General features: G+C 42.2%; 1 protein-coding gene across 2 annotated transcripts in view; it reads left to right on the top strand.

The window, feature by feature from the left end:
• Window positions 1-17,899, top strand: part of RBKS (ribokinase) — a 71,563-nt gene that overhangs the window by 47,455 nt on the left and 6,209 nt on the right. For both annotated transcript variants that reach the window (XM_065679444.1, XM_065679445.1), the window contains one exon: window positions 2,527-2,715. In XM_065679444.1, the coding sequence (XP_065535516.1) occupies window positions 2,527-2,715 (189 nt within the window). The remainder of the gene's footprint in view (window positions 1-2,526; window positions 2,716-17,899) is intronic.

The raw sequence follows: 17,899 nt of genomic DNA, 5'->3' as shown, positions 1-17,899 counted from the left end.
AAGCAAAAAAGTCCTGTTGACCTGGGGCTCAGCAAGCACAAAGAGGGCATACAACATATGTGCTTCATTAGGAATAATATTATATTTAAATACTTCATTTACCTTGCTCATGGAAAGTGTCAATACAAAGTAAATAAACCCAAATTAGATGTACTGTTTCTCTACCAAAACCGAATCCGTTTTTGTCCTGGAGACTTTGCCACATTAGGCAAAATGTTTGGAATTATTGCCCCTCATAAAGTACATTGGAAATTCAGTTAGCCAGTTTTAGTCAAGGATCTGTGTTAATCCATTTTTATTCCTGTAACATGATGTGCTAGGTGTTCTGGATACAGGAATGCATAGTCTAAGCTCCAGAGAGCTTAAAAATCATGAAAAGGCACAGACTCTTTAGACACTTAAATATGAGAATAGAGTGTATGTATCTGAAAATACTATTTATTTTCTGTTCTTAGTTTCTCCAAAGCCATTATTGGAGTACTGGCTCCTTGCAAACCTTGCAAGAAGATACATTCAAAAGTTTTTGTGAGATACTATTTGAAACAAAGTTTCCTCTTTGAAAATGCTTTTATGAGCTGTTTAAAATAGGTTCCATTTGCTTCAATAGTTTGTACTGCAAGAGGTGTTTAAGTAGCATGGTGACATGCTAAAGAAAATTTGATGGGTCTACATGCTGTCTTAGGATTTAAAGCTTACTATATCCTTGTTGGGATTAAAAGTGAGGTTAAAAAAAGTAGTTTTAAGTTGCATGTGCGCATTAACCACACCTTGCCCCTGCACTGCACGGATTTACCCACCAAGGTTTGTGCCACACCAGATTCTGCCTTGCAGCGATCAGCTCGGCAATGCCTGAAACCATTTATGCGTTTGTCTAAGTAGGGACTGAGAACTTGGTCCTGTAAGTTTGACAGTTAAAACCAGTAAGTACTCTGCTACTGATACTACAAACTCTAGGGAGTGCGTTGGCATAATCTGGCCCTTCAGAGCCTAAGGGTGGCTGCTCTCTCGTGGGTCAGGCTGAAACACAGGAAATGACAGTGGCAAGCAGCGGGTGCTGACTCACAGCTGGGGGCGGTTTACTCGGGGATGGCTGTAGTAGTTCCTGTCCCCAGCTGTCTGCCCTCCCTCTCTTTACTACAGGCATGGCCCGTGCTCCGTGGAGCAGTTGTTTAATCACTATAGTTTATAGGCCGTTATATCAAGAAGTATGTGTGCTGAATTCAAGTGTCAGTAATGCAGAGGAAGGTACTTTGAAATATTTCAGCGGCTGTTCCCCAAGAAGCCAACTTGGCTTCCCAAGAAGCCAGTGTAGCAGAGGTTAGGAAGAGGAGCGGGTGAATAGCTTCCAAAGTAAGTTTACCACTGAAAGTAACCCTAAGAGAGTGGAAGCTATGCCCAGTTACTAGGCAGTTAACTAAAAATACTTCAGACTGCATTTTTCAGATCCAGCAGCAGCCTTGTAGTGCAAGATAAAGGAGGACTTCCCTCTCCTCAGTCAAGCAGGACAAGATGTAGTAAAGACAGCAAAATAGAATATGTCTCTTTATTTACAGTCGAAGGCATACTGTATTATGCCACTGTATTTTCTCTTCCCTTCCTTGCTGTTTCATTCTTGTTCTCTTCCCTGCCAAAAGAAAAAGTACATGACAGTTGACAGTGCTATGCCTTCAAGAAGATGTATGAAGTGGTGAAAAGGATGCTTGATTCTGGAGTCTTCATTGCAAATTTTGGGGAAAATTTGCTCTTTGTTGGGTGGAACTAGAAGAGATCAATTTTAAGAGCCAGCTGGGAGAAGCTGACTTAAGGTCACCATCTGTTAGAAAAAGAGTTTATCTGTGTTTGCACAGAGCCAACACAGAAGAGTCTTAGTTTTGACAGAGGCCTATGGACATGGCCGTAACACAAATATATAATAATCTTGCAATGGGCCTTTGCCCACAGCAGGCTCCAGATTACTTTTGGGTATTTTTATCTAAAAATATATACTAAAGTGAGCAGGGTGGTCAAAGTTGAGAATTATTTTTTTTCCTCTTGAAGAGTTTTTCCCTCATGCTTTCCCTTAGCTGAACACTGAGAATTTAAAAGAGAATTTTAAAAGTTTCTCACTTGGTGCTAAATATCTCCCAACAACAGTGACCGAGTTGCCACGTAGCATTTTGCACATTAGAGCACAAAATGCTTTTGCCAAGGCTGTGCCCTTGCCTTCATTTCACAGATGAAGAAACTGAGGCACGTGGGAGAAATGTGATTTTATTAAGAGCTGCATGCCAGGTAAGTCATAGAAACTGGAACAGAAACCATGCCTCCTGCGTCTCTGCCTAGGCTACTCTCTTAGTGTGCCGTGCCTGAAGTACCCAGTGATTTCACATGAGGAGCAAGACGTAGCTGAATATCAGTGTAGGAAGTGGTTTCATGATCATCCTATAACACACATTTTAAAATCATACTAATGTTCTCAAATGCAAATGTTGTCCAAAAGTGAATTCTGTCAGATTGTGATTTTCATTTGTGTGGGTTATTTTCCAGGCAGAAATTTTAACGGGCATCCCAGTTGGCAACCTTGAAGATGCTGGAAAGGTGGGACGCATGCTGTTAGAAAGAGGGTGTAAGCTCGTAATTGTTACTCTTGGAGCAGAAGGCTGCATGATGATATCAGTAGAAGAACCCATTCCAAAGCACGTTCCTGCTGGGAAGGTCAGGGCTATGGACACTACGGTACGTTTTTGTGGTTTAACTGTCTTGCTTTGGAAAAAACTGCTTAAGCACTAAGGGAAAGCAATGAGTAATCAGCCAAATCTTTGGGCACTAGCACAAAGGCTAATTTATGATGTGAAATTGATACCTTGCTTCCAGCCTCTCATATATTAAATGTCAGTTCACTTGAGTTTTGTAGTCTGTATTGTAGATGAGCTAGAATTATTATACATACTGATAGTATCTTCATGTTCCTCCTTTACTGAAGTCAGTACCTGTCTCTGACTGTAATGTGTGATGCCTGTGGCTTGAGCTGCAGTCCTGCTTTTTCACCTTTGCCCAGCCATATAACTCATGCTGTCCACAACTCAAATGCTGTGGGAGAAAGGAGTTACTACTGTCCTCACAGTCTGAAACTGAATGTTTGGCTCTTCTGACACAAGTGTGAATTGCTTACCAGGTCCTAGCATAAGGTGCTCAAAGACATAATTTTTAGAGAATTTAGTGGGAAAAAAACAAAGTTCTTGCTGCTTCATGACATCTATTTTCTGATGATAGGTAAGGGATATTTGGTCAGAGGCATTTCAGTCTAAATGCAATACCCCCAGCAAAAAATGAAAACAGGACAGGCAATAGTTAAGATAGCATTGCTATGAAAACCTTACCACATTGCACATATGGGGCTATTTTGTGTTCCTAGTATTATCTGACATAAATCCAAAATAACTCCAGTGGAGTTATTGAGAGCAGAGCAGGTCACGTTGTATGTACTAACTATACATTTAAATGCCTGTTATAATAACGTCATATTACATATGCTCTGTTACAATAGTTCATTAAAATCCTGGAGATTTTGCCATCTGGTGCATTCCGTATCTGAATCGCATTAATAATAACTAGTTCTTGTAGCATGTTTTTTATCCATGGACCTCATACTGCTTCACAAAGAAGGAAAGCAACTGCTTAAAAGATGAGGAAACAGAGGCACAGGGGACTGGAATTACCTAGCTCAGTAGCATGCAGTGGCAGAGCTCGGAGCATAGTCACTTCATCTGAGACAGAAGATCACTCATAGATTTGGACTGTGATATGCTGATATTGTGGAAGGCTGTTTCACTGTTAAATTTAATCCTTTCCAATTTAACTCTGAAACAGGGATACTTTGGCTTTATTTTCCTCTTTTGCCCCTTTGTCATTTTGAAGTTTGACCTTGCGTTAGTGCTGAATTTGGAATGTCCTTAAGTTCTGGTTTAAGGAAGTATTGCTGTACTGTACTGTGCATAAGGTTCTTGGTAGGGGACTAGAGACACCAAGTTGCCTCTGCTTGCTTTTAGCACTGAATTAGAAGTGCCAAGGGAGCAAAAGGCAGAGCTCCCAAAGCTGCCCAGAAGCACGGTTTATCAGCTTGGGAGCAACACCTTGTGAACCTGGCAGTGTGGCTTGCTCTGAGTTGGTAAAACCACTATTGCTATCAAAGCTTAGCATTAGAGTTTTTCTTTACATCACACAGAAGTGATGAAGAAGAAACATGTGTGATCTGCTTCTTCAAAAGAAGCAGACAATTGCTGCCAGATCAGCTATTGTTTGGTATCTTAAGATATTTGCTGCTCTTGGAATAAAACAGCAATACTGAAACCACACACTGGGGCTGAAAAGTGCTTTTTATCTTGCCTAGCAGTTCAGAGATTCATGACTGAACTAATTTAATGCTCCTCTTTTTTTTTTTTTTTTTTTTTTTTAATTCTTCTCTTTTTTTTCTTTCTTTTTTTTTTTTTTTTTAAATGAAGCGATTTCTTTGAGTTTACTGAATCCTTGCCCTGCCTCCTTGTGGCCAACAGGTTATTGGCTTTCACATAGCAGAGGATTTTCACAGTTAATTTTGTTAATCTGCTTAAATACCAGTGGGTTGTTTTCAGTAAAACAGCTGCGCTCGGTTTACTCTTGCAGCCTGAATGAAAAAAGATGTGTTGGCCTTCCATTAGAAAAGTCGTACAGTGCTTAGACTGATTATCACTTTGCCTGAAAGCAAGTGGTTTTAAAGCAACCCTTCCAAACATCCTCAACTAACCTGGATAACTGTTACTGAGATAAACACTAAACGTCCTAGTAGGACACGTTACAGTCTTTGGAGGCATGTCTGCAGTGGGTCCTTCCCCAGGAGAATAAACTCAAGCTGTTAGGTGGCTTAGCAAGTTAGCCATCTACCCCCAGAGTATTCAGAGCTGCTCATGTGCAAGCTCTTAGCATGTAATTTAATACTAAACAAAACTTGCTACCTTAAACTGCCCTGACTTCAGCTGCTCGAGGGACCAGGGAGTCATTTTTAAAGCTGCCATAGTCCAATCACATCTGGTTATGAGCCTGTGTGCATATTGACATTGTTTGGATCCACAGAAGGTAAAGTTACCACCAGACAGAGTTAAATGTGTGTATAACCCATCACAGGACTTGCGAAACACTGCAGACCCCTTAGGAAAACAGTCTGTATTAAAACAGAGCGTGTCACTTCGAAGATACACATTTGAGATACAAAATGAACTTCCTTCACTGGAGAATTTTTCCCATAGCTGCTACCACTGCCTGGAGTCCTCTGTGCAGCAGTGCAACTTTAGCACTGCCTCCTGGCCCTTTCTGCCAGCCACAGCAATTCTGAACATCTTTTACAAGAAAATACTTGCATAAGTACAGCCACAAAGATTAAGAATTTGAGTTCCCTGTCCCACACTGGGTGCTCCCCATTCTCCGTGCTCATAGGTTCATCAGAGAGACTAAGGGTTGTTAGACCATAGAGCCTGGCTCTTCCTCGTAGCTCTTGAGATGGTTAATCTCAGAGTTTATTGGCAGAACACTGGGAAAAGCTGGCTCCATCTCCCGCTCTGTGGTGGAACATGAATCTTCAAGATTGAAAATCTGGCATTTTTCACCCACACTAAATCAATACTATAAAGGGGAAAAAAAGAGGCTTGTTGATTTATTTTTTTTTTAGCGCTAATTATCTTAATGTGGCCTTTGCTAATGTATGCAATGCTTCCCATGACTGTTAGCAGAGCTCTCCATACGCAGTCCAAAACATGTAGAGCACGAATAGGCGTTCAGAAGGATGTTTTGCAAGACGTGGTATTGTAAAGCTGAAACATCTGTTTCTCCTGTTATAGCTGAGTAGTGCAACAAGCTTTTGTTAAGAAAATAAACTTTCCCTTTGTTTTACTAATTTCTGCTATTTTCTACGTGCAAATTTTGATGAAAACAAAAATAGGTGAATTATTGAAAAATCATCCTCAGATTTACTATATGAAATACCTGATGAAGCTTACTAGCCATATCAATCTGTATTTAAAGCAGATGACCTACGTAAGAGACATTTGACATGTAGAAAAGTATTAATGTGTAGATAATATAAGAAAAGCGTACGTTATAATCTGTTTTCATTACTTTAAATAGTTGCTTTTAAATTCAGTTGACTGCGTGAAGTTAAATATATGCATTTGTTTTATTTTTGGAAGAAGCTATTTCCACTTTAGGTGAAGCCAGTACACGAGGCTGCATTAAAATAGCTGCGAAGGATAATTATATAACTCCACTTCTATGACACTTCTTCAGTTGGTAGCAGAAGGTTTCACAAACCATTCACAAATTTGATAACTATTTCATAGAAAACAATAATATCATGCACACACATTTAGCAGTTGAGTGTGTCTGTGTGTGAAGCTGTTTGCCTGCTGCTGAAGCAGAAGCACAGCTGAGGTGGAACGCAGCAGCTGCTTGAGAACACAGCTGTGGGACATGACTGAACACCACCAGGTCAAAACTGTACTTGAGGTGAAGTGGATGATCTGGGTGATGAACCACATGATGATCCTGGATCGTGGCATCTGCTGCTGCACGAGCCCTGAGCACAACGTTCTGGCAGAGGCATTCCCAGTCTGATGGCAGGGAAGGCAACACTGCTGTCTATGGTGTGGAGAATGAAGTTCAGATCTTTTTGCCCCTTCACCCTCACTCTCCCCCTCTGCTTCTGCAGTCACGCAAAGTGTAATTTACAGCACTATTTACATCTATTTACATTTACTAATTATATTCCATTCAAACTGCCAAGGAAAATTTGTCAGAAGAAAGTAATTACTCAAAGCTGGAATGTGGCCAGCAGTGAGATTAGTTCCCTTCCATTTTGCAAAAGAGCACTATAGGATCTAACAGAGCCGAGTGCTTCAGGTGGCAGCTGGGGACCAAGTCATGCCCCTGAGGTACTGTGGAGGACTGCCTAGGGCTTGGTATGTGCAGGTGGGCTTTGTGGGGGCACTTGGGCTGTCTGGAGCTCCAGGTTATCCATGGGTTGTCCATGCCAGGCCTTCCTGGGACGTGGGTCAGTCTGGTGGCCAGAAGCTGTGGCAGGCTGGAGCATGTCTGCTGGCTCTGGGGCTGCACCCCGGGACTCGGGGCTTTGCCTTTTACTGTCATTGCTCCTTGTAGCTGAAGGTGGGATATCCTGTCTAGGATCTATGCTTTCAATTGGAGGGTTGGCATAGGCAGAATCTCTCCTATGTGCAGGTACTAGTGGAAAATGCTGACCAAGCAAGCCAGAGCTGCCCCACTGACACCCCCTGCATCCGCATTTCCAGGTTGCAGCACAGAGGTCACTCTGGGGAGGGAAGTACTCTAGGATTAGTTTTTGTAACCTCTGGTTTGCTCTAGAGCCCAGTTTGAATCAAGATGCTGAATAGCATCCATACATGCTTGCATCAGCTAGGGTGACTTTCTTATTTCCATCCCATCAGGAGTTTTAAGTACAGTTGCTCTGCTTAAGCTCTCTTCATCAGCTTTTACTTGACCTCAAGGTTTACACATGCCAATGCTGTGTGCACAAAAGTCCTGCATTAGCACACTCGCAATCAGGAGATCAGGCTTCTGCATATCTGGCTTAGGCATGGATGTATTCCCTGTGAAGGCAAATAGAGACACTTGGGCACACAATGTTTAAATGGAAATTTGTAATCGCTTGTCACAGAGGTGCCCCTAGTCCAAACAAGTCCACGGTCTCTGTTTTAAATCTCGTGGAGAACCCAGCATGGCTAACTTCACAGTATTTCTAAGCACAACATTAAATTCCTGTATCATTTCTCACGTTACCAGCGTTTTCCCTGTCTGGTTGTGCTTTTTGAATACAGAGAGTACACAACCTGCTGAGGGAAGCTGAGGAGCTCAGCTTAGGTTGATCTCCTTAGCCTTATAGCCTTTATAAACCATGCTTATAAACAGGAAACTCATTTGAGACATGATCAAATTCAAAACTTAATCCACTCGGTTATGCCTGAAATTTGACATGAGTGTATGATTTATTCCATAGAGTCTTACTCTGTATGACATTCTCAGAGACAGATGATACATACTATTTGTCACAATCATAAATGTTACCACTGTTTTTTCATGTCAGTTCTGCAAAATGAAGGCTCATTGCTAGAATATGAATTTGTCATCAGATGTTTTGTGTGCGAATCCTACTAAGTTTCCCTCTGATTTCTCATTGCAGTATATTACATCTGGCTCTTTTGCTATGGGAGAGAATTAAAAAGGCTGTCTTTAAGCAATTGAGTGCTCACTGTGCAGCTTTGTATTGAACTCTGAAGATGTTACACAATCTTTATTTCAATAAAGCCTCATATAAGTGTATAGCTGTATAATTTTAGATATGTGACAGTATTCAGGCCTGTGCAGTAATTGTGGTCTAAAGAAGGCAGTGTGGTTTAGCAATTTGAACAAAGGACTGAGTAAGAGTTCCAGGGCTCTGCAAAAGACTTGCTGTAAATCCTTGGGAGAGTTACTTGTCCTCTTTGTATCCCAATTCATCTATCCGTAAATTGGAGCTGCTATTAATGTATTGCATGTAAACCATGAGAAGTCTGTTAGAGATCAGAACAGAACCTGGGAGGCCTTTTTCCCAGGCTTGTCATATAACCTCAGGCCAGTTGTGCTTCTTTGGGGGCTTTGCAAACTCATTGAAGTTCTGCTTGAAATTAAGAGGTCTTGTCTGTAAAAATATGGTTTACACTAAAATTCTCTGACTTAGCTGTATCTTCTGGTTTGGAGGAGGCCTGAGCCAGAGGAGTGAAGTGGACACTGAAATAAAGCCTTAGAATATAAATAAATCCAAAACAGTCCTCCTAATAACAGCAATTCTTTGTCTCCTGACTTTGTGGCCTAACGTCTGAAGCTCAAGGGGATATAAATACAACACTCTGTGCAATGACTAATTACTCAAAATTCTGTGCATCAGCAGAAGTGGGACTTGTGGTTGACTCTAATATTATCAAATGCCTTTGCTATTTAATAATCTTGTAGCCGTACATTATTTAGCATGCCGTTTCCACAAAGAACAGTGATTTTATTTCGGCTATCTCTCAACAAAGTAAAAATGCAGCTGGTAGTAAATGAAGCATTTGGCAGACAATGTGTCTGATGTACAGTCCTCTAACTTGCTAAGAAGAGAAAAATGTTGTTGAGTGTTTAACCTTTTCCTACCCAAGGATGTAGCAAGGAGTAAAGTGACCACAAAGGGCAAGATTTTATTTTTCTTCTTTTTCTTCTTACTCTTTTTCTTATTTTTTCTTTTATTTTTTCGTGTCTTTTTCACTTTTGCTTTTTCTTTGATTTTTATTTTTTCTTTTCCTTTTCATATTTTTTATTTTTCCTCTTCTTCTTCCTTTTCCTTTTCCTTTTTCTTTTTCTTTTTCTTTTTCTTTTTATTTTTATTTTTATTTTTATTTTTATTTTTTCTTTTTTCTTTTTCTTTTTTCCTCTTTCTTTTTCTTTTTTCCTCTTTCTTTTTCTTTTTTTCTCTCTCTCTTTTCTATTTTATTTTTATTTTTTGCTTCATTTTATATTCTTCCCTTTTTTTCCTCTTTTTTCTCTTTTCTCCTTTCTTCTTTCTTCTCTTTTTTCTTTTCTTATCTTCCCTTTCTTCTTCAAGGAAAGAGAAAAAGTTACTATCGGGCAAACAGCTTATCTATCAGTAGGGTTTATTCACACACCAACACAGAGTAATTATGCCCAGAGCTCCCATTAACATCCCACAAACCGACAGCATAATAGCTTCCTTTCTTTAACACACAACCAAAATAGGTTAATAAATAAGTGTAGTTCCAGTCATAGCCCACTTTCTGACTTAGACTTCTGCGTTCCCTCTTTTGAAAATATGGGATCCATTGAATTTTGGAACAGAAAAACCATGAGGAATAAGTTAATCTTCCAGACACTCCAATCAGCAATCTGCACTGTAAATCTATTTAAAGCTGCATCTATTATGTTCTAAGTTCAGCTGAACTGTGAAAGGGCACATGACTGAAATCACTGCATTTGAGTTGACTCATGGTTAAGTGTAGATGGGAATTGTTTGGCTCATCACAAGTTTCTGCTTCTGATTCAGGCCTTCTAAAGACACTTCTGTTTTTGAAGGACTGGCCAGTGGCTGAAGTGTGTACAGGTATCCAGCCAGCAATGAGAGGGACTGCATGAGATGTGTCTCTCTGCATTGGCAGTCAGCTGAGAAATGGCAGATCAAGCCCTCTTTCCTCTTTGAGAGCAGAAAGCTATACTATCCCCATTTCACAGATAGGAGAAATGGAACAAAAAAGGTTAGCGATTAGGTGCTCTGAAACACCAGCTAAAAATACCCTCCTCCAAGTTACATGGTGAGTTGGGGTCATGCAGCCAAAAAATGACCCATGCTACTCTCTTTACTTCTAGACAACATTGTCATGGAAGGAAACACTGTTTATCTGCCTAGTAACTGTCTATTTTAATCTGTAAGAACAAACAATGTAAACAAAACGAGCAAACAGAAGCAGGCTTGTACAGAACAATTTTCAGCCTTGTTTTCCAGTGGAAGATTCCACAGACCACCCAGGCTTCGCGCTAGTCCTTTTCTCAACCACGGAGCATCTAATTAAATCCCTTTCCATTCCTGACTCTTAAGTGGAAGAGAGCCTATAGTCCTGTACAATTTCTTTCCAGATGGAAATGCATAATTTAACAGATAGAGCTGACAGGGAGAAGTGGGCCCAAAGCAGTATTAGCATTTGCCACAAACTGGATTAAATTACAAGGGGGTACTTAGTGAAGATGTAGAAAAAAAAAAAGAAGATTAAAACCAATATTTATATTTTTTAAGCCCCTTCTAAGGTTGCAGAGTGCCAGGCAACAAAAACTTCATCATAAATCTGAGTTTCTGTCCCAGTTACTTTAGTGATACCAAGAACTGTTTGGTTTGGCTACACACCATCCATATCAGTTCATGATGTTTTGTCCCATTGTGTCCTACATCTTTGTTCTGTATATGTTTACATAAGTTGCTAAGCACTTTACATTATTTACTGCCTCTGTACTCACAACACTCACAATACAAGGTAAAGTACTATTCTTACCACTGCTTTGCAGATGAGGAACAAAAGCACACAGGACTGGCTTGCCAGTGGCAAGTGAACCTGCTTCCCTTGGTAAAACCAGAACTTCTTCTCTGTGCTTCTCTTGAACCAGAGTCAGGACTGGAGGAAAAATTTTGTCAGGCTATCAGCTGTCACATTTTCAGAACTGGACATCATTGTACATATCAGTGTAAATGAAAAAGTGCATAGTAATGCAGAGTTGCTTTGCATTGGATGCTTCTTGAAGAGGCTGTAAGGGATTTGTGGAGATAATACTACAAGTACACATGCTTTGGCTCCACTATTGTCGTACTGAGAAATGTTCCAGTTCAGAAGTTAACCCATTTGCTTGGCATGGACAGGAAAAAGTAGGGACGCTGGCAGCATTTATGCACCAACTGAATTGTTTTGTTTGGGGCCAGAACCAGTGAAGAATACAGCATCCAACAGCTGGACCTGAGATTATATTCTCATAAGGTCCAGGGAAGATAAGTTCAGAAATATCTTCAAGCTGTCTTTGTGCCGTCTCACTTCTAGGATGCTTTAGTAAATGAAACAGTGGTAACATTTATACAGGTTGAGAGCAGAGTAGGAAATGCCCTTTTATTGCTTCTCTTGGGCTAACTCTGGTTTGCAACGTAAATCAAAATCATTGCAGTGGAACATGCTGCATCCCTTTTGTGATTTGCTCTTCTCCCCCTGTCTTTACAATGAAGCCACCACATGGTCTCCTCCGAGAGGATGTTCAGTCCTGGTATGTGGCTCACCCTGTGCTCGGAGCAGACATTGGGCCTCCAGAGCATGCATACAAGACAGTGTCAGTTGTAATGGTGTATAGCACACGAGGATATCTGAGCTGCACAAAGGATGGAGAGGAAGGAAGACCAACTGTGTGCAGCCATCCTTTCTAATTAAATTCCTGCAGTTAAAAATAGCTAGTGGAAGCTGGCGCTTCTGGCACATCCAGAGCGTCACCTTCCCAAGCATCTTTTTCTGGCCTGAGCCGTAGGAAGCTGCAAATGTGATCTGCTGTGTAATAGTGCAGCATATTCTTGGCCAAACTCCTCAGAATTTTTTACCTCCTGTGTTTATGGTTAGCTTACACATGTCTTATGCCTCCTTTTCTTCTTTAAAGCTAGTTTCTGCAGAACCAGGTATCATCCTGGCTACTGTGGAATGTAGCCTAGTCTGCTCAATTTGTACATGAGTTCTGGCTATGGTGAGAGAGAAGGCAAGCCTGGCTCCAGTGCCCCTTGCCTGCTTAGTTACCCAATCACAGTAATGTCGATAATGAACTAAGACCTGATTTCCCCCAACAGAGATTACATTGCCAATTCTGGTCACTACAGAAACCAGAAAGGTTTGTGCTGGATTGGTGATATTGCATAATTAGGTTTTCAAAAGAACAAGAACAGAGAAATGAGAATCGTGGGGAAATCAGGCTTCTTGCTTTTGCAAATTCTAACCACAGAAAATGCCAGAAGTTTTATTTCTTCTAAAGAGTAAAGAACTTAGATCTTTAGTAGCCTGTCCCAAGGACAGAATATGTTTTACAGCTTAAGCTAGACTAATGGAAGGAAGCTAAAGCCGTGAGTTTTGGTGATTGCTGACAGTAACTATAGAAATGTCTTTAATAGTGAGTTTACAGTTGAGTGAAATGATTTTGTCACTTTTCTCAGGGTTTTATGTCTGTGTGTGTAGAGATAGACATAGAGGTATAAAACCAGCTCTTCTAGAACAGCTCCACTGTAGAAAACCAAATGCCAAATTCTGGCAACAATATTTACTGGCTATAAGTAAATAGTTTTATTCATTTCAAAGCACAAATGGACACAAATTCTTCGCTATGAAAGTAGTGAGGCACTGGCACAGGGTGCCCAGAGAAGCTGTGGCTGCCCCATCCCTGGCAATGTTCAAGGCCAGCTTGGACTGAGCAACCTTGGTCTTGTGGAAGGTGTCCCTGCCAATGGAGGGGGAGTTGGAACTAGGTGGGCTTTAAGGTCCCTTCCAACCCTGGCCATTCTGTGATTCTATGAAATACAGGGAAAGGGTAAGAAAAGCCTTGTGCCTCATAGCTGCTGTCTGTGATTTTGTTACTGAAATCATTAAGTATGCAGTATGTTCATTGTAAAGATCCATTTTACAGGGAATCCCACAGAGAATGCCTTTTGGTGCTTGCAGTGTCTTGGTGCTCACCTACTGCTGAAGACCATGAGTGAGGTGTGGGAACTCTGTTTTCTGCACATCTGCCCTACCACAGGTCAAGGACAGCAGAATGGGTGGGTAGCAGAGAACAGTACTCTAGAGCAGAGCAGCAGTTCTGGCTTGTAGGTCACATCTGGCTGAACCTAGAGAGAGGAGATACAGCTCGAGCACTCATCGAAAAGTTTAGACAAACTCAGTAGGAAAAAGAATGCAGGGAGCTGGCAAGAGGACAATGCTAGAGTGAGCTCAGACAAAAAAAAAACAACTCCTGAAGTCTGGTGGTTTCTTTTTCCCTCCAGGATATGTAGTTCTGAGGTAGGCAGGAGCAGTGGCCAGCCAACAAAGCCTAGTTACTTTTGAAAGAGGCACTCGAGCATATGGAGCTTTCGTGCAAAAAAAGAATGGCTTTTTGATCAATTCCAGGCGAGATGGCAGTTGTGTCATTCTGAGTGCATCTCATCAGATTAGATGGGATCACTAAGAGTCTTTTGGCATTTTCAGTCGGAGAGGAAAAAAACCCATGTGTGGTTAGTGAAATTGCCCAGCAAAGAGGTTTTCCCCTTCTGACTTGGCTGTTAGATTATGGGGTCCTGAAGCCCTGATGTGATACTGGGTGACACAGGCATGACAATTTGGCCAGTTCTCTCCTGGTTGGGGAGCTCATTGGCTCATTGTTTGGAAGGGAAACCTCCTGCCAGTATTTGCAGAGTACTATCAGCGTAACATGATGTATTCTGGGCAGGGCTTCAGCTGTAGTTTCATATGTTCATTACATGAAATTTGTGAATTAACACATAAGCATGAGCTTTGTTAGGAAGAAATTACAAGTTGGCATGAGCGTGACATGAATAATGAAGGGAATAGAGTACTTCTCAAGGAAGTGAGATAAGTGAAGCTTTTGATTAGAGTAGGAGACTAGCTGTGTGTTGTTGAGGCTTGATAAACCAGTTTGAGAAGTACAAATCAACCTTCTGAGCAGCTGATATATTTACTGACAAGCTTCAACCACAACTGATTCTGTGCAAGCTCAAGCTTTGGGAAAGGTAGATAGAGCTCCTGTAGCATGTTCAGCTGAAATCTTGTTTCTGTCAGTGGCGATATCTACGTGCTCCCCTGTTGTTGACCCATCTTGGTGTATAAGCTGTTCTTTGCAAGAGTGCCACTGGAGAGTTTTGTATTGAGCTGAAGAGTGACGAGAGTTCTCCAGTGCTGTGTTTTGTATGTCATAGGTTTTCTATACGCGCTCCAGCAAAAAACCCAAGTGTGGAGGGTTTCCTCTGCTGACTTTGAGTTTCTCTGTGAGGGACGAACTCTCAGATCAGATGAAAGGAGGCCATAGAACATAGATGTGAAATGGGGGAAGAATCACGTACCAAGGCAAAAGCTAACTGAAGTTTAAACTGCAGATTTACATCGACTTGTATCCTACATTGAAATATTCCTTGCCAAAATATCTTATCACTCCGGTAGCAAAGGAATCAGAGTAGCGGTGAATTGTTTGGTTGACGGGAATTTCACAGGTTCAGCAGCATGGATCCATTGTTTTCCAAACAGCGTGTAGAGTTCCTGGTTCAGTGCTCTTACTCCATTGTGTAAGAAAGACATAAATTTGTCACCTCTCATTAATGCTGTCTGGAGTTGAAAGGAGTTTATACGAGCATCAGCACACTGAATTGTTTCGATGATTCAGAAAACAGTGTTCCCTGTGGGTGAATACTTTGTTGGCTTTCTGGGGTTAGTCTGTAACACGCAATAACTTTCTTCCCTGGTGCTGAGTGGCGTACTGGAATATTATTACCTGGCAGAATGAAGCTCTCCCGTGCTCCCTCCCCGATTTCTTCACTGTACACTAAGAGAAAGCCATCACCTTGCAGCCACCTTGCAGTACTTCCCTTGCAAACAGCGAGGTGGGAGCTCCCCTGTTCTGATCCCGACTGAGAATCCAGCAGAAACGTGGCACCTCGTGGAGGTCCACTTAGTAGTTTTGTACACATCAGTCTCGGGGTTCCCAAGCTGTGCCTCATTTTCAAAGGATGGGTAGCCCGTGTGACCCACGTTGAAGTCCTTGCAAGATCAGGAGCTCTGGATTGAGCCCACAGATGTCTCGAAGTGGGTGTTCTTAACATCCTTGATCTTAAGTTGGGTTCATTTCCTGTCCTCTGAAATGAGAGCGCTATTACCTGCCTTCAAAACAGATGCTGTACAGGGGTCTTGGAATGTAAAGCAGGACTGTGCGTTATTGCCAGATCTCTAGATACTTTCAGCTGTGCGTTTTAGATGACATACAAATTAAAAATTGCAGAGTTGTGAATGCTGTATGTTGTATTTCCAACATTCACCACGAACCAGATAACTTTATAGGGGAATTCATGCATCTGTAATGCTTGTCACTGATCGTTTTAGAAACAGTGAATAACTTAATGTAGTAGGATGTTTCAGAAAGGAAACAAAATGCATGCAGGAGGCCTTGTATCGAGATTAATCTCTCAGGAATGCAGGGGGTTAACGGTCATGCTGATTAATCACTGTTAATGAACCATCAGGAAATCTGTCAGGAAGTGGCTAAAAATTCCTGACAGCTGATGTGAAGCATTTTGTGGTGTGCTTTGGTTTTGATGTTTCCCAACTGATAGTCTGCAGTGGGTGTAGTTGAGTTACCTCTAAGTTCTCAAGACATGTGAAGGACCAGAGGACATGCTGCCCTCGTTTAGCTTGAGTAAGTGAGCAAGAGATTTTTCCCCTGCATGGCTATGCAAGTATGACGATGCAATATAAATGCAAGGAAGTCAGGGATTGCTCCTTCCCACAGCTTCCCAGAACAGAGCCTGGAAAAGAGACAGAAAGGAAGCGTGATCATTCCCTCACTCCTCCGGTCCAAGCCCACAGGGTACAGGGGGAAGAGTGGAACAGGCAGCTCTCCCTGTGCAAGTGAGAAGCCAGAGTATTAAGTCTTGGATACACAACTGAGTTAATGAATTGCCTGGTGTTGACTGAGGGTGAGGTTTCACAGTTGGCTTAAGCTGATCCAAGATCATGCTGCTCCTGAAAGGAGTGTTTCTAACCTTTCTCTCCTTTGCACTGGACTAGCTATTGCGGTAATACAGCAGCTTGCTGATCTGCATGGAAGCTAATGTTTCTTGGTCAGTGTTGGCTGGCTTAGCCTTCAGAAGGATCAGAGAACTGATCTGCTTCACTGCTTGACCTCACGAGCGCTCGTAGAGGAGGGTGTGGGAGCATGAGACAAGGATAAAAACATGAGTGGGGACTGAGCCTTTCAGCCATAACATAACCATGGATTGGCTTAAGCCTATTACGAAACTGCAGTCTGAATCACTTAGTTAAGAGTGTATTGTCACCCTACAGGGAATGCAAATTAAAATGTGCTTACACCTCCAGCCGTTGTCAAACAGTGGCCAAATACAGCCATTCTGCACGTGGTTAGGAGGAAGGAGCATGTGGTGAGGCAGCAGCACAACAGCTCCCCAGGACTTGGTCTGGAGCATGCAGACCACATCAAGCAGTGGCAATGTTTTGGGGAAGACAGAGGGGAAGAAGAAAGGAGCAGACAAGCACTACTGCCATGGATTCTCTCTCTGTATTTTCTTTCGGCTTAAGGTAACATGTGCTAGCTTGTCATTGTGGCAAGACTGCAGAAACACTCAATTACCAGAGCACAGATTAAGCATAGTAATGCAGCTGTGGATCGAGACCCCAGAGGTCTGGAGCACAGCGTGCAGAGTGCTTCTCTGGGTATTCCTCCTTTATCTTCAACCCAAGTAGCTTTACAGTGCTCTCTAGTCTGCACCAAAAGCCTAACTTAGACCTAGGAAGGTGAGCCCTGCTTATTTGTTCCAAGTTTATTTGGGTTTTATTGCAAAATTTGGTAGTTCCATGTTAAGGACTTTTCGTCATTTCATTCTGGCTCAGAATTCCATGCACAGATATAGGAATAACAGTGCTAGTGGGAAATCTCTTTGTGATTTTCAACTATTTCATGGTTTAGAAGTTTGTGACCTCTAAAGGTCTGCTCTTGTGAGCACAGGCATGCCCAGCCCCACCAGTATCTGCAGACACCAAGAGTAGTGCGGGAGGAGGGAGGAAGTGCTCCAGGCTCCAGAGCAGAGGTTTCCCCACAGCCCATGGTGCAGCCCATAGTGAGGCAGGCTCTGCCCCTGCAGCCCCTGGAGGTGCACGGTGGAGCAGATCTCCACCTGCATCCCATGGAGGCCCCCACACCGGAGCACGGGATGCCTGAAGGAGGCTGTGACCCTGTGGAAGCCCATCCTGGAGCAGGCTTCTGGCAGGAGCTGTGGCTTATGCAGACAGGAGCCCATGCTGGAGCAGGGGAACAGAGTGAGGAATCCTTCCCTGGGGACGAAGGAGCAGCAGAGGCAATATGTGATGAACTGACCACAACCCCATTCCCTGTGTCATCCTGCACCACTTTAGGGGAGGATGTAGTGAATTTGGGAGTAAAGTTAAGCCTGGGAAGAAGGAAGGGGTGGGGGGAAGTTGTTTGTAAGATTTGGTTTGATTTCTCACTATCCTTCTCTGATTTGATTGGTAATTAATTAAACTCTTTT

Source organism: Lathamus discolor, chromosome 5 (genome assembly GCF_037157495.1).
Source record: "Lathamus discolor isolate bLatDis1 chromosome 5, bLatDis1.hap1, whole genome shotgun sequence".
NCBI lineage: Eukaryota > Metazoa > Chordata > Aves > Psittaciformes > Psittacidae > Lathamus > Lathamus discolor.
This window is presented reverse-complemented; position numbering and strand designations above follow the sequence as displayed.